Source organism: Cibotium barometz, chromosome 52, assembly GCF_041138505.1.
Source record: "Cibotium barometz isolate CiBa-2024 chromosome 52, ASM4113850v1, whole genome shotgun sequence".
Lineage (NCBI taxonomy): Eukaryota > Viridiplantae > Streptophyta > Polypodiopsida > Cyatheales > Cibotiaceae > Cibotium > Cibotium barometz.
The window spans coordinates 29586920-29600659 of NC_141097.1; the positions used below are offsets into that span (position 1 = coordinate 29586920).

The window sequence follows — 13740 nt, forward strand, 5'->3', positions numbered from 1 at the left end:
GGCTCAGGCTCTAGTACCCGACCAGAACGTAGATGCATGTGACGTGGGTACCCTACGTGCGTTGGTAACTACCCTTGAAACTCACACAAGTGGTTTCTTAGGTGTTTCGCACCCCGTTTTTACTTGTTTTTGTGTTGTTTTTAACCCGTTTTTGACCCCCTTACTTACGGTCGAACTTGGACTAGGGCGTATGATAGCTCGAAACGAGCGTATCGTTCAAAGGATCCTAGTGTGCTTTACAGCACCGCGTTCGCCTATCTAGAGCTCCTGTAGTCCTCAAAACAGTCCGTTTCCCTTGGGGGGAAAGGGCAAAAGCCTATTTGCTTGTGGAGGAAAGGGTGAGGGCTTTATCCCACATACTCACTTTACTCCTTGGGGAGTGGGCTACATATAGGGCACAACTTCCCATAAGCTCTCACTTGAGAGAAAGCTATGGAGGCTCACTCTCCTATATATATATATATCAAAAGACCGAGACCGAGGCCGGGGCCGGGGTCGTGGGTCGAGGGTCGAGGGTCGAGGGTCGATTGGGGTTCTTTCTTTTCAAAAATTTTTTCTCCAATTAGAAAATCTTTCCTCTCCACATGTTCGGTTCTTTCTTTGAAAATAAAATTTAATTTTTTGTTTTTTATTTTTTATAATTTTTTTTATTTTTTATTTTCTGTTTTTTTTTTGTGAGATAAGTTTTCTAGGGTTTCCTTAGGGTTCAGCCTTGGCCGCGGTGCAGTTCGCACACACAGCACAGATCTGGGAATTCAGAAATCCCTCTCACACGCGGAAACCAGATAACAGAATGCACGCCCACACACGGAGCGGAAAAATAACAAAAAAGAAACAGAAATGCAGAAGACAACTTGCAGAAACAGAGATTGAAAACCACAGAAACACCACAACAGCAACACAGACGCCTTTCTTACAGTAGTGTAAATTAAACTTCACGCAGCAGCAGCCGAGCTGCAAACTGGAGCTTGGTGCAGGGCAGCTCCCCGGCAGCGGCGCCAAAAATGTGCGCTTTTGCCGCACAGGTCGTAGCTGGGGACTTGCCGAACACCGTATGCGAGCCACGAATGGCTGCAAGCATACAACCAGGAAGGCAAGCTCAAAACAGAATGCAAAAGGTGTGTCACTCACCGCTTAACTGCCGCCTTGAAGGATTCCCGCGTCGCAGCCGTGAAGGAGGAGCCGCCGTCGCCGCTCTACCGCCTCTCCGCCGCCTCGCCGTGCCGCTACACAGTGCGCTCGATCGCTCTCTCACTCTCTCTCTCTCTCTCTCTCTCACACGCAGGAGAAGGAAACAAGGAGATAAGGCAAGAGCACTCTTCTATTCACAACACATGAGAATGAGGATTTTAGGGTTACATTTGACTCATATAGGTGACTTGGCCGTTCACACTTGGGTGCCCATACATGGCCGGCCGACCTTAACCCTTATCCTACTGATATCCAAGGTGCGCCTCTCATCGGCGATCACCCAATCCCTTTATCCTTAACATATGGTGCCGACAAGCCCGGCCCATGACTCAGAATATTTAAATTAATGACGTAAAACATAGTGCGTCCGCCATGGGTTAACAGATATTCACCCAGCCCAATCTCAACATGAGGCAAAGGAGGTGGATTGAGATTCTGCAAGAGTTTGATTTTGATATCAAATTTCGTCCTGGAAAGGATAATGTTGTAGCAGATGCCCTCAGTCGTCGCAAGTCCTTCCTAAGTGCAATCTCTATGCCAAATAATCCCGTCCTAGAGAAGGTAAAGCAGGTTTCACTTCATGACCCTGATTACCAAAAGTTAGTAAGCCTAGTTCACAAGGAGGCACCCACAGAAAAGGAAAATATATTGATCAAGGGATACACCCTCGATGATGAATGCCTCTACTTCATGCATAGGTTATGTATTCCCAAAGATCTTGCACTGAAGAAGATGATCTTGTATGAAGCTCATGATAGCCCCGTAGAGCAGGACATCCAGGTTATGCAAAAACCTTGAATGCCTTAAGGAGAAGTTACTTTTGGCCTGGAATGAAGAGAGATATCCTTCAATACATCAGACAATGCCTTTCATGTCAAAGGATTAAAGCTGAAAGAATCAAAATGCCCGGGAAACTCCAACCTCTGGACATTCCTCAGATGAAGTGGGAATGTATCAGTATGGATTTTGTCACAAGTCTTCCCACAACACAAGGAGGGTATGATTCTATTTTAGTGGTTGTGGATATGCTTACCAAAGTGACCCATATTATCCCAGTAAAGAAGACATTTAAATCTTCTGATATTGCCCGCCTTTTCATCAAGGAAATCTTTAGGCTTCATGGATTACCAAAAAGAATAGTCAGTGAAACCGGGACTCTGACTTCACTTCAAAGTTCTGGACATCATTATTCCAGGCTATTGGAACACAACTTTGTTTCAGTACAGCTTACCACCCAGAAACAGATGGTCAAACTGAGAGAGTTAATCAGGTTATAGAAGACATCCTAAGAGCCTATTGTGGGCGTGAACCAAAGAAGTGGATTCAGTATCTCCCTCTAGTGGAATTCTCTTACAATACATCCTATCACCAAAGCATAGGGATGTCACCATTCAAAGCTCTTTATGGTCAGGAATGTTTGTCTCCCCTAAATTTCTCTGACCCCACATTTAAGGTTGAAGCCTCCAGGATAATGCTTGAAGAAATGGAAGAACAAACCAAAGCTATTCGTAAGGATATTAAAGCCGCCCAGGATCGACAGAAGCATTATGTTGATACCAAAAGATCTGAAAGAATTTTTCAGCAACAAGGAGACAAAGTTTTTCTTCGAGTGCGGCCAAAGAGAAGTTCTTTATCTCTTGGAAAATTTAGGAAACTGAGTCCAAGGTATTGTGGGCCTTATGAAGTCATCAAATGTTTGGGAAAACATGCCTACAAACTTCGCCTCCCAACCCACCTCAAAATCCATGATGTATTCCATGTAAGCTTACTAAAGCCATATGTGCCTCATCCTGATCATGTTCTTAATGATGAACAAATTGTAATGCCAACTCAGGGAGTCCTTGAAATGAGACCTAATAGAATCATCGACTCTAGAGAAAGAGTGCTTCGCAATAGAATCCTTCGGGAACATTTAGTGGAATGGAAAGATTACCCTGAGGAGGATGCCACTTGGGAGGAAGAGTCAACCCTCCAAAAGAATTACCCAGAGTTCGTGCCGAGATGAGGACATCTCGAGTTCTTTTAGTAGGGAAGGATGTAACATACCCATTGTAAATAACAATGTACTTGCTTCAGAGTTAAAAAATATAACTTAGTTTGTCATTTTTACGATCAAAAAACTTCTATTTTTGGAAAATGAGCCATTTTTGCTTAGAAATTTATAATTTTGAATCCAAATTTGAAATCTACGCGTAATTTTACGCTTAAAATAGTTTTTTCTGAACTAAAAACGGGCACCCGGAATGGGTTTAATTAAGCTTTTAAGCCTTTAATCTGCGAACTTCCGACCAAAAATAGTAACTATCCAGGCGTCTAATCAACGAACGGAACACGCCCCCATGGTCACGGGGCAAGGCCGGACATTTCCGTCAAAAAATATTTTTGACCCCCCCGGACGACGGACGACGGCCGGCGTGGGCCCCACCACTTGCGCCGCCCGTGAAAAAAACCGACAATCCGCCCGAGACACCCAAGCGTGTACACGACCTAGACGCACCCTCCAGCACACCCCTACACGTACCCCCTCCTCCCAGAACCCTCTATCCACGGTGTCGCGCTCTCTCTCTCTTGGGGACACCTCCACCCCCATGTGTCACACTTTCTCTCTCCTCGAGACACCTCCACCCCCAGGTGTCTCACGCCCACACTCTCTCCCGGACACCTACACCGCCCAGGTGTCACCTTCTCGCACCCGGACGTCCACCCTCCAACACCTATAAAAGGACCCTCCCAGCCCCCTTCTCCAGACAAGCCCCCAGCAAGCCCCTACGCGCCAGCCCTCTCTCAAGCTCTAGGACATGTCCTACACTCTTCTCCCCCCCCGTGTGAATAGACTTAAAGTGTGCCTCTCCTCCAACCCTTGCCTTACTCTTCCCTAGGCCTCCCTAGACGTACACTCTTCTCAAGAGCTCTCCAAGTTAAGGACACCCTCTCAATTCCCCCCCCCCCATATGCGGCGACTTAAACTTAGGATAAGAGGTCGTTCCTGCCCATAAGCCCAACAAGCTTTTCCTACCCCAAACGGACTCCGTTTTCGAATCCGTTTGAACCAGTAGAATTCTCTCTTTTCTCTCCACGCTCCCAACCTCTTATATTCACCTCGTTTTCTCTCTATCCTCTTAAAACTCTAGTGCTCCTATGGCGCCGAAACGTCGTCGAATTGAAGAACCACGCGCTGCCCAAGGAGGGAATGAAGCGAATCGCGTCCCTGCAATCGACTTCGCCCCTCTTGAAGTGAATAGGCATGAAAACGATAACCAGGTTGGTCATTTAACAAGTTTAAGTAAAATTCTCTCTTATGAAGCTTAACGCAAAGATTCGAAATAATAGGAAAGGAACCAAGGTTAAACCCCTAGTATAGATGGCCTAAAGTACCTTATGGTTACTTTAAGTACCTTATGGTTACTTTTAAGTAAAGTTATAGGAAAATAATCTTGCTTTTGAATCATTGTCTTTCCAAAACGATGGTTTTTGTTAATGTGTGAATTCATTGAATAAAGGCTATGTCTCTTTTTATTGGATATACTGCTGGTTTATTGCTAACATGCAGGTACAGCTTCTCCCCCCCCTTAGCTAACTCCGTGCTTACCTGTGTAGCCGGGCGGAGGATATAGCGAGTCCGGGAGTCGGCCCAAGGCAATCCCCTCCTATGCCACTGGGAATTGGTTTTCACCACCAGGGTGATGTATATATGATGCCTAGTTCTGTGGGTCCAGGCTAGTGCGGTGACTTAACCCCCACCTCATGAGGAGACATCCCCTCCGAAGAGCGAGAGGGTTTGGTACAAGCGTCAGTACCTGAGGGGGTGACAGGACGGCTTGGCCCTCGTCGGCTCGCTGACGACGAGGGGAGACGGTCCGTGAGGTTTACCCAGCTGGTTGAGGCTGGAAGATCGAATTCTAGATCATCGATGTGGTTGTGGTTGTGACTGTGATTGGATTGTGGTTATGGTTATGGTTATGGTTTGGACATGAAGTTTGGATTGGGATATCGGCCCGGTTTCAGGGTCTTTGTAAATATTTTTCACTGTAAGTATGCTCGTTGATTTCAATGTTGTGCTAAGGAAGATTTTCTTTAAGGAATCAAGTGCAATTAATTAACAAAGGAATTTGTTTTTAAGTGTTTCACAGTGTGGTAGGACTTAATTAGGAAACAATTGAACGGGTGAGTGTGTGGAAAGTGGGAGAATGGATGCCCTGACGGTACCATTCTAAGGATGGGTGGACCCGATCAGTCGGGTAGCTTTCTACTAGTCGTAACCTACAATACTTAGGGAATAGTAGAGTCACGAACAAGACTTGTTTTAGGGGACCGAGCCAGTGGCCGTGCCTCATGAATACGGGGGAAAAAGGCGTTGGCTTCCTTGAACCAAGTGTGGGTCTTGTTCCATCTCTACGCACATTTCGTGCTGGGGATTAGAATTTCCTTTAGAATGACTACGCTTCCCTTGCGAGATAGAGTTAGGTCCGTCCGTTTGCTCGTAACCTCGTATTTCTACGAGATCGAGGTGACGTCAATCGGAAAATAACATGAGACTTGACCGCCTATCAAAAGGATTCCCCCGTCCTATGGGTCGAGGGCCTTACACGCCAGAGGTCTTCTTGTTAATAGTAATCTGCACATTGCTGCCATGCACCCAATTAGTTGAGTAGCTCTACTTTTTGAAGAGCTTCTTGTTGTCTTTCCTTGCCTTGCACCCAATTAGTTGAGTAGCTCCTGAAGAGCTTCCTGATGTCTTTCCTTGCCTTGCATAGTAAATGCGTAATCAACGTGACACTTGAGCAGCAGAACACACGCGTGAATGCATGCAAAGTACAAAAGTGGACATTCTTGAGTTCGAATGGAATAACAAGATTCCATTCGAGATCTCTCAAATGCCTGTTTGGCTCAGCTAGCATGTTAGCAGACAAGACACCACCAACCCAAGTGCCATCATTATCATTCATTGTGTCATTCTCATCATCTTGATTCTCTAGCTTCCTCTTCCTTCCTACCTTTTTCAATTTCTTTTCTCTCACCATTCTCATGCACCATGGACAAGGAGTTGGGGTGTTAGCACCTTGTGGACACCCAAGAAGGCACTTTATTGTCTTCAAGTCACCTCCTAAATGCCAGTTTATTGTATAAGTGTCCTTACCCTCCACTTCTAATTTTTTCTCCTGAATCTGTGCTTTGATGACATTGGTAATCCATGGTATCCTATCAAACATCCAAGCCATCACTTCATGTGTCTCCTTCGGTACTTTTAATGTCCCAAGCCATCATATCTCTCTCTCAGATTGGACACTAAAAGAGAGAAAAGTTGACTTGCAAACCCTCTCCCTATTGCTCATCTGATTGTCTGGGTTTTCATTAGAACCTTCCAAAGGTAACTCAGTCTCCTCAGTCATGTTGATCTCACTCTTTGTATATTCCATTACCTCATTCATAAGTGCGATACTTATTTGTTTTCTAACCTCTTACCTTTCACAATCTGACACTCATCCACTTTCAACACAAAACTTACCTTATCACCTTGCATGACAAACAAAAGTAGATAAGTTTTAGTACTTAAAAGATTTTTCTATTAGCTCACAAAGAATGTAAAAAATCACTTACATTGTTTAGGCAATCCATAAAATAAGGTCATATCTCTCTGAAGACGTTGTAGATCAACAAATATAATGTTAAACTCATTGTAGGGATACATGATCTTACCATTTGTGCCTCGCTTTTTACCCCAAACTCCAATGGTTAATGTATCATTGATGCAATAGTATTCTCCAATTTTGCGTTGCACATCATCATTGCATGTCCTCTTTACTAATCTTATCTTTCTGGGGACATGAAAAATATTCCTTGTGATGCCTTGTTTGTGGAGTGTATCTTTTAGCAATTGATGGAGGGCTTGATATCCTTTTGTGCTAATGTCCACCTCATCGCACGCATTCTAAACCTCCTCTTAGGCCCAAAAGTAGACGTCATAATGAGCTTTGTCTCCTTAAGCCTCAATAAAATATGTCTTAATTCCTTAAAATTAGGGATCTTTACAAGGCCCTTTTTATGCTCAAATGCCCCCTAATGTTGCAACCCACTTTAATTTGAGTATAAGAGTTGCTCTCTGGTATCTTACTTATAAATTTTTTTATTATAGGTTCCCTTGCAAAGGGACAACCACACTTGTGGGTGGACAACAATCTACCATGCCAAGCTTATTCTAGACCACTATTTCAAACAACCCTCGCTTGAAATGGTAAAATACATCAATTAGCAAAATTTATATAAAATGAATTGAATGAGAAAGTAAACATAAATCTTTTGTATTTCAGATGTCCATGAACTTTTACAATAAGGAAGATCTTCTGTCTTTCCAGTTAGACATGGTTTGAAATTTTCTTTCGAACTTGGATGCCTTAAGTTGGGAACAGCCAAACTTTCAAAATGTACCAAAAGAGGAGGAAGCTAGTGCGTCAAAATGTACCAAAAGAGGAAGAAGCTAGTGCGACAAACTTATTACAAAAATGTTTTCATCTCATAGAGTTGGCATACAAAGACTAGATTCTTAGGGTGTCCATGGACATTATTAAGGTCTTTCAACTTTTTAGCAAAATGTTTTAGTCTCATAGATTTAGCACAAAGACTATATTCTTAGTTGCTCTTTGAATATGACCGCACTTTACACACTCATACACATAAATACATATACACATACGTCTATATATGTACATATGTGGACACACACTCTGATACACATAAATATATGTTACACATCTATTACATATTAACCATGGACAACCAAGGCACAAACAGATGAGAGAAAAAAGAAATCCTAGATTTCTAAAAAATAAGAGAAAAAAATCCCTTTGATTGACCCTTTGTATTCCGATTGATCTTTTGTATTCGATTGACCCTTTGTATTCCGATTGACCCTTTGTATTCCTACTCTCATTCCTACTTTTTAATGTCTTTTACGTACCGTAGCAACGCACGGGTTGAGTACTAGTACATTTACATCGAAAGAGAGATGTACACAAGTGTGTGACAGGAGAGAGAGAGAGAGAGAGAGAGAGATGTACACACGTGTGTGACACAAGAGAGGAGGGGGCGCGTGGTTCACAGGCATATGGAAAAGTTCACAGGCAGTCTCTGCTTGTGTATTGCAGCAAACACTGCCCCTTTTCAACAATTCGTCATGAAACAAGAATGTACAAATGAGAGCGTAATTATGTTCCCATAAAAGGATCCACACCACAAAGAATACGTAGTACGACGTACATAATCATCTAAAAGCTCGACTAAAAAGCTCAGAATCGGATATTGAGGTTCTGGCAGGGAAAGGGTTTGTGAAACTTTGAGCGATTAATTGCGAGGTTACTAGTTGAACACCATCAGTCATGCTTTTGATCCTCTGCATTAATACGTAGACCATATCATTAAGGCAAGCTTAATGATTTCTGGGGGGAGGGGAGGGGGCGTTTCTTGCAGGAATCTCAGGATTAATGACAAAGCTTCCACACTTGGGGCATTTGGGCTCTGATTTCCTGCAAAGCATCACATACATGAGGCAGCAAGGGCAACCCACGATGACCATCATGTTGTTGTTGTTATTGTAGTGATGGTTATCTCCAACCTTATTGCTCTCGTTCTCATTCATGCAACTAATCGCTGATACAGAGTGATCATCTCTTGTTTGCAAGCTCCAAATTGATTGAGAAGAAGATCTGGATTCAGAAAAAAGGCTTACTTTCTGTGCCACCCTCCTCTCCACCATGTTATAACCATCCAAGTTAGGAGATTTCTCTTCTATCACTACACTCTTGAATGTTGGTAAGTTCAATTTAAGCTCCAACCCATTGTCGAAAAAAGCTTCATTTGTGGCTCTCTTCTCCGATGTGTCTACACTTCGCTTGCTATTACTGCAGGCAAGAGATGGTTTGGGACATTCAAGGCTAAGCTCCTCTTCACATTTGGGCTTGCTGTTGAGGTAGAGATCAGTAGTAGCTATGTGTGGTGCTATTGATGTCTCCATTGAAGGCTGCTTTAGGAAAGAATAGGGCAGCGAGCACAGATTCAAGTCATCTCTTTGTTTAGCGCTTGGATCCTTGTGTGCGCGGAAGAGGTTGTTGATCAGATCTGTGCAGGAGCTCGCTTTGGTGGTAGATGATGATGCAATTAGGGTCGACTCACGTGGATCATAGAGAGTTTTGGCTCCTGAGGTGGAGTTCATGTAATAAACAGCTCCAGTCTGCATAAATAAAGCTTCCTTTTATATCAAATCAGCACACTTACAATCCAGCCTTAATGATGGTGATTAGCACACCACTTATCCAAGCAAATCCATTCCTCTATGAAAGTTAATGATGGCTACTGGCACACCAGTTATTTCCATTCTCTATGAAAGAAGCTTCATAGAAAGAAGCTTCATAAACCAATTTTATCTAAGCAAGATAATCAATCACACAAATTAACATAGATACTTAATAACATAAACTACAAAGAAAGCAATATGAAGAACACAATGGAAGAGTTCAATTTGAGCCCACTAATTACCTTAAGGTCAAGGCATTTCTCCCATCCGCAAGGGAGAGGCCTGTCTGGCTCCAACTCTAGCAGCTCGAGGGGGGCAGAAGTAGAGGAAGAAAAGGAGGAGGTGGAGGAGGAGGAGGAGGAGGAGGAGCTACCAAGCAAATCTAGTGTCTGATCTTTCCTTGTCTCGAATTGGCCCATCATGAGCTGCAGCATCTCCTCCGAGTCCTCACTCCAAGGCCTCTTCCTCCCGCCACCATTCAGGCAATGAGAGGACTGTGGAGAGCCCGATCTTGCAGCAGTACTGCTTGTATTGTTAGGGCCATGCCACCCCACTCGCAGTGCAATCGCCATTGCAGCAGAGTTGCACTAAGAAGATGCTTGTAAGTTATATAGCCAGGAAGAAGATAATTGAAGCAAAAGAGATGGTTATGATTAAGGGGTTGTATGAATCAATGAGCATTGAGCACCCTAAGCCAATATCCAATCATGTCTACGTGTATTAATTTGATAGGGACACACACACACACACACACACACACACACACACATTTACACACAACACACACACACCTCTACATTAACATATGTGCATATAATGGCTGCAAGAAACAGATGAGAAAACAATCACCATTAAAGTGTTAGTATATGAGCTGCACAAATACAGAGAGATAGACAAGCAAGATGGTTTGTATCTGCGCCAAGGTAGAACCTAACAACACAAGCCAGTATACCTTGTGTAGGCCTATATATACTATATAGAAGCCATCTCACCACTGTTCTCTCTCTCTCTCTCTCTCAGACACACAGCTTGCTGCTTGATCATGTGTGTTTTCTCATAATTCAAGAAGTCTACTGGGGGTACTGCACATGACGCAATGATGAGCAACAAGACGGAAGAGTTAATTGATCTTCTCGAACACAAGACGTAAGAGCTTAGAGAGAGAGAGAGAGAGAGAGAGAGAGAGAGAGAGAGTGTGTGTGTGTGTGTGTGTAGGGCATCTTTTGTATGGCGATGGCAATTAACTACCTCTGAATCTCTGATCAGAAGGCAGCTGCAATGGGCATGCAGCTGCTGCAGTGTGCACTGTGCAGCCCCTCACTACCCGCATAAATTACAGCTTCATTTCTGCATCACTGCTGAGGTGATGGACACTCATGATTTGAGGCCGCAGTATATATATAATTATAAGTTATTTATTAGAATTTGCGCTCTCCATAAAAGCAATATATAATTAAAAGTGGTTTCATGATTTCAGTTAGATACAGAAGCAAAATCAGTTATTGCATCGCTTCACAACATTCACATGATGATACCTACTGGGTACTCTCTGTAAACAAGCTTTTTTTCCCTTACAGTTGGCCTGCTACTCACCTATATCTCATGTTATGTAGATGTGTACGTGCGTGCGTGTGTGTAGCACAGTGCACGCATAATCTACACACATATTAATTGTCATATTTTGGTCAATATTTCTGGTGTCATGACGTCATTAGTACGTGTTATTATACATCTGTATCTGACATGCAATATACACATGCATGCGCAGATGCTTACATAGTACGTACATGAAAATCATTCAGCATGTCGTCACATATGTCAACTAAAAGACACTTGTCATGATGGCGTCCATTTGCTATGTTATTCTCATAAAAACAATATTATTACTACATGGCTAATTACACATAATAATAATTATGTGCTGTTAGCCTATAATAGTAATCCTATATACGTATATATAGGATTACTATTATATAGAGAGAGAGAGAGATGTGTGATCATGCAGTGGCCAAATTGAGGGGCAAAATTACATGAGTACGTCAACTGATTATCGATCACAAGAGATGCTCATGAAGAAAGTGAGTTTTGAAAAAATAAAAAACATAAAATTTTTTTAAGCTCACATTTTTGTCTTGTTGTGTGTGTGTGTTGCCTTTTTGTTTGTGTGTGTGTGTGGTGGGGGGGGGGGGGGGGGGGGGGGAAGGGGGGGATTATAAGGTGAAAAGCATTGACAGTATAATAAGTTCTTCCAATAGATAATAGAATCATTCAATTCAATTCAACTGAATGTGGCCATCACCCATAGAATTTGTGATGCTAGTAAACGTGGAAACTACCCCTCAATTAAAGCCTCTCTTTTTTTTTTTTTGGCGTACTTTCAAGCGGACAGTTGAAACTGAAGCTAGAGAGAAGAGAGACACAAACTAGAGAGAGGAGGGAGAGAGAGAGACAGAGAGAGAGGGGGGGGGGAGAGAGGAAAGGGTAGGTGAATCTTCATAAACACAACTTTACACAAGAAGCCCGTCATCTCCTGCGGCAGTTGTTGTTGACGAATTCACACTTGGACCATAGCTCTTTCACACGCATCTTCATCAACCGTCCTCACGGTCAGTTTCACACCACACTATTCTTGAGCTATGCCACTTCAATTCTTCAATTTACTTAGACTTTGTAACATTTTTCTTTTTAGCAGATTATATTAAGAGAGCAGAAAAAAGATTTAACAAAATGACTAGTATTAGTTTCAGGTCATTATCATGTCCCACGAACAAATCAATGTATTTGATTTGAGATGCATGGTTCCAGTGTACCAAATCTTGTCTATGCATATAAGCAAGCTCCTAGATCTCACACACACACACACACACACACACATGTACGTGCACACGCACACGCACACATGCAAGCATGTATGCTTGCACATTGCTAAAGGTTCTTATGGACATTGCTTCAAGAGTAAGTGTGTATTCAATACTATTGAGACTATTAAAAATCAAATGAAAGGAGAGGAAAGACCTCCACCTACAATGAGTGTGAGGTGATAATTTAATTTCATAACAAGAGAAAGCGTTGGGAAAACCATAAATTAATTGTTAATGTCATATGGACTTCAAGAATTGCCTACATGTTTTTACTATCGTGGATGGAGGTTCATTCATACATGTCATCTAGCCGAGCATGGAAGGCAAATGATTTAGTTGTAAGCTTGTCGCTCAAGTGAGAGCCAAAACCTTGGGATTTCTAGACAATTTCCCATCATTGTAGATCTATTAAAGTTCACAATCATGATCACAGTCAGGGAGATTCTCCCTTCATGATGGCATGCTAATCTTTATCGAAAGTTAGTTCAATAATATTCATGTGTCATGGGTTAATGCGTATCCATACATAAATATAAAGGTTAGCCCACTTCAAAGCATCAACTTAGGTGTTTATTATGTTCATAAATAAAAAATTTCACCATATATATGTTCTTCTAGGTTATGTATGCCTCTTTATTTCAGCATTTTAAAGGACTTCAAATATACTCTTATGTTTTTTTTAACATGCAATGTTTTGGGCATATTATATGGAAATTTCCCCAGTCGAACCCTTTAGATTAGCCCTTAGACTAAAATCCCCTAATTTTTTGCCCTTGTTTCCTATCCTTTATTAGTAATGTGTATAGGTTGGAATACCTTGAAATTTGATGAAATCAAGAATCAAATCGATGAGAATACAAAAAATAGCAAAGAAAAATAGGGGTTAAGAGAAAGAGAGAGAGATAAATATAGAGATAGAGAGAGTTCACATAAAATAATCACACAAACCCCAAATATTACTTAGGAATACGTAAGGTATCACACATCATGAGTTCAATCTAAGGAGATTTTCTTATCACAAACTTACATATCACACACACACGTCCATGCATGCACAGGCGCACATGCACACACATGCACTCATGTATGCACATGCACGTGCGTGTGCACGCTTGCACACACACACACACACACACACAACACTGAGAATGGTACCATAACTTTCATACTTTCTATAAAGATTATAAGTTTTTTCTTTATAAAAGTACAATCTTTGATTATAGAAGTAATGACTTGGTTTGGTTTCTATATTACTCAAGATACTTTTGAATTTTCCAAACTTTGGGCTATGAGTAATTTCTAGGTTTTAAGAGCAAACAATCCATTTTGAAGGATGGTGGATCAAAGCTAATCATAGACAAGACATGAATCTAATACATGGATAAGACGCCATAGTAGAAA

General features: G+C 42.0%; 1 protein-coding gene across 1 annotated transcript; it reads right to left on the bottom strand.

The window, feature by feature from the left end:
* Positions 1-8209: 8209 nt before the first annotated feature.
* Positions 8210-11068, bottom strand: LOC147609024 (uncharacterized). The gene is made up of 2 exons (XM_086788606.1): positions 9721-11068; positions 8210-9415 (listed from the first exon to the last, which is right to left on the bottom strand). The coding sequence occupies exons 1-2, from the start codon at positions 10048-10050 to the stop codon at positions 8615-8617; spliced, it is 1131 nt and encodes a 376-aa protein (XP_086644732.1). The 5' UTR covers positions 10051-11068; the 3' UTR covers positions 8210-8614.
* Between the last annotated feature and the right edge of the window lie 2672 nt (positions 11069-13740).

Bases quoted from the DNA above. Each gene is read 5' to 3' on its own strand.
- LOC147609024 (XM_086788606.1), bottom strand. From the start codon at position 10,050: ATGGCGATTGCACTGCGAGTGGGGTGGCATGGCCCTAACAATACAAGC. The intron at 9,416-9,720 runs GTAATTAGTGGG...TTATTTATGCAG, and splicing joins AGAAATGCCTTGACCTTAAG to ACTGGAGCTGTTTATTACAT.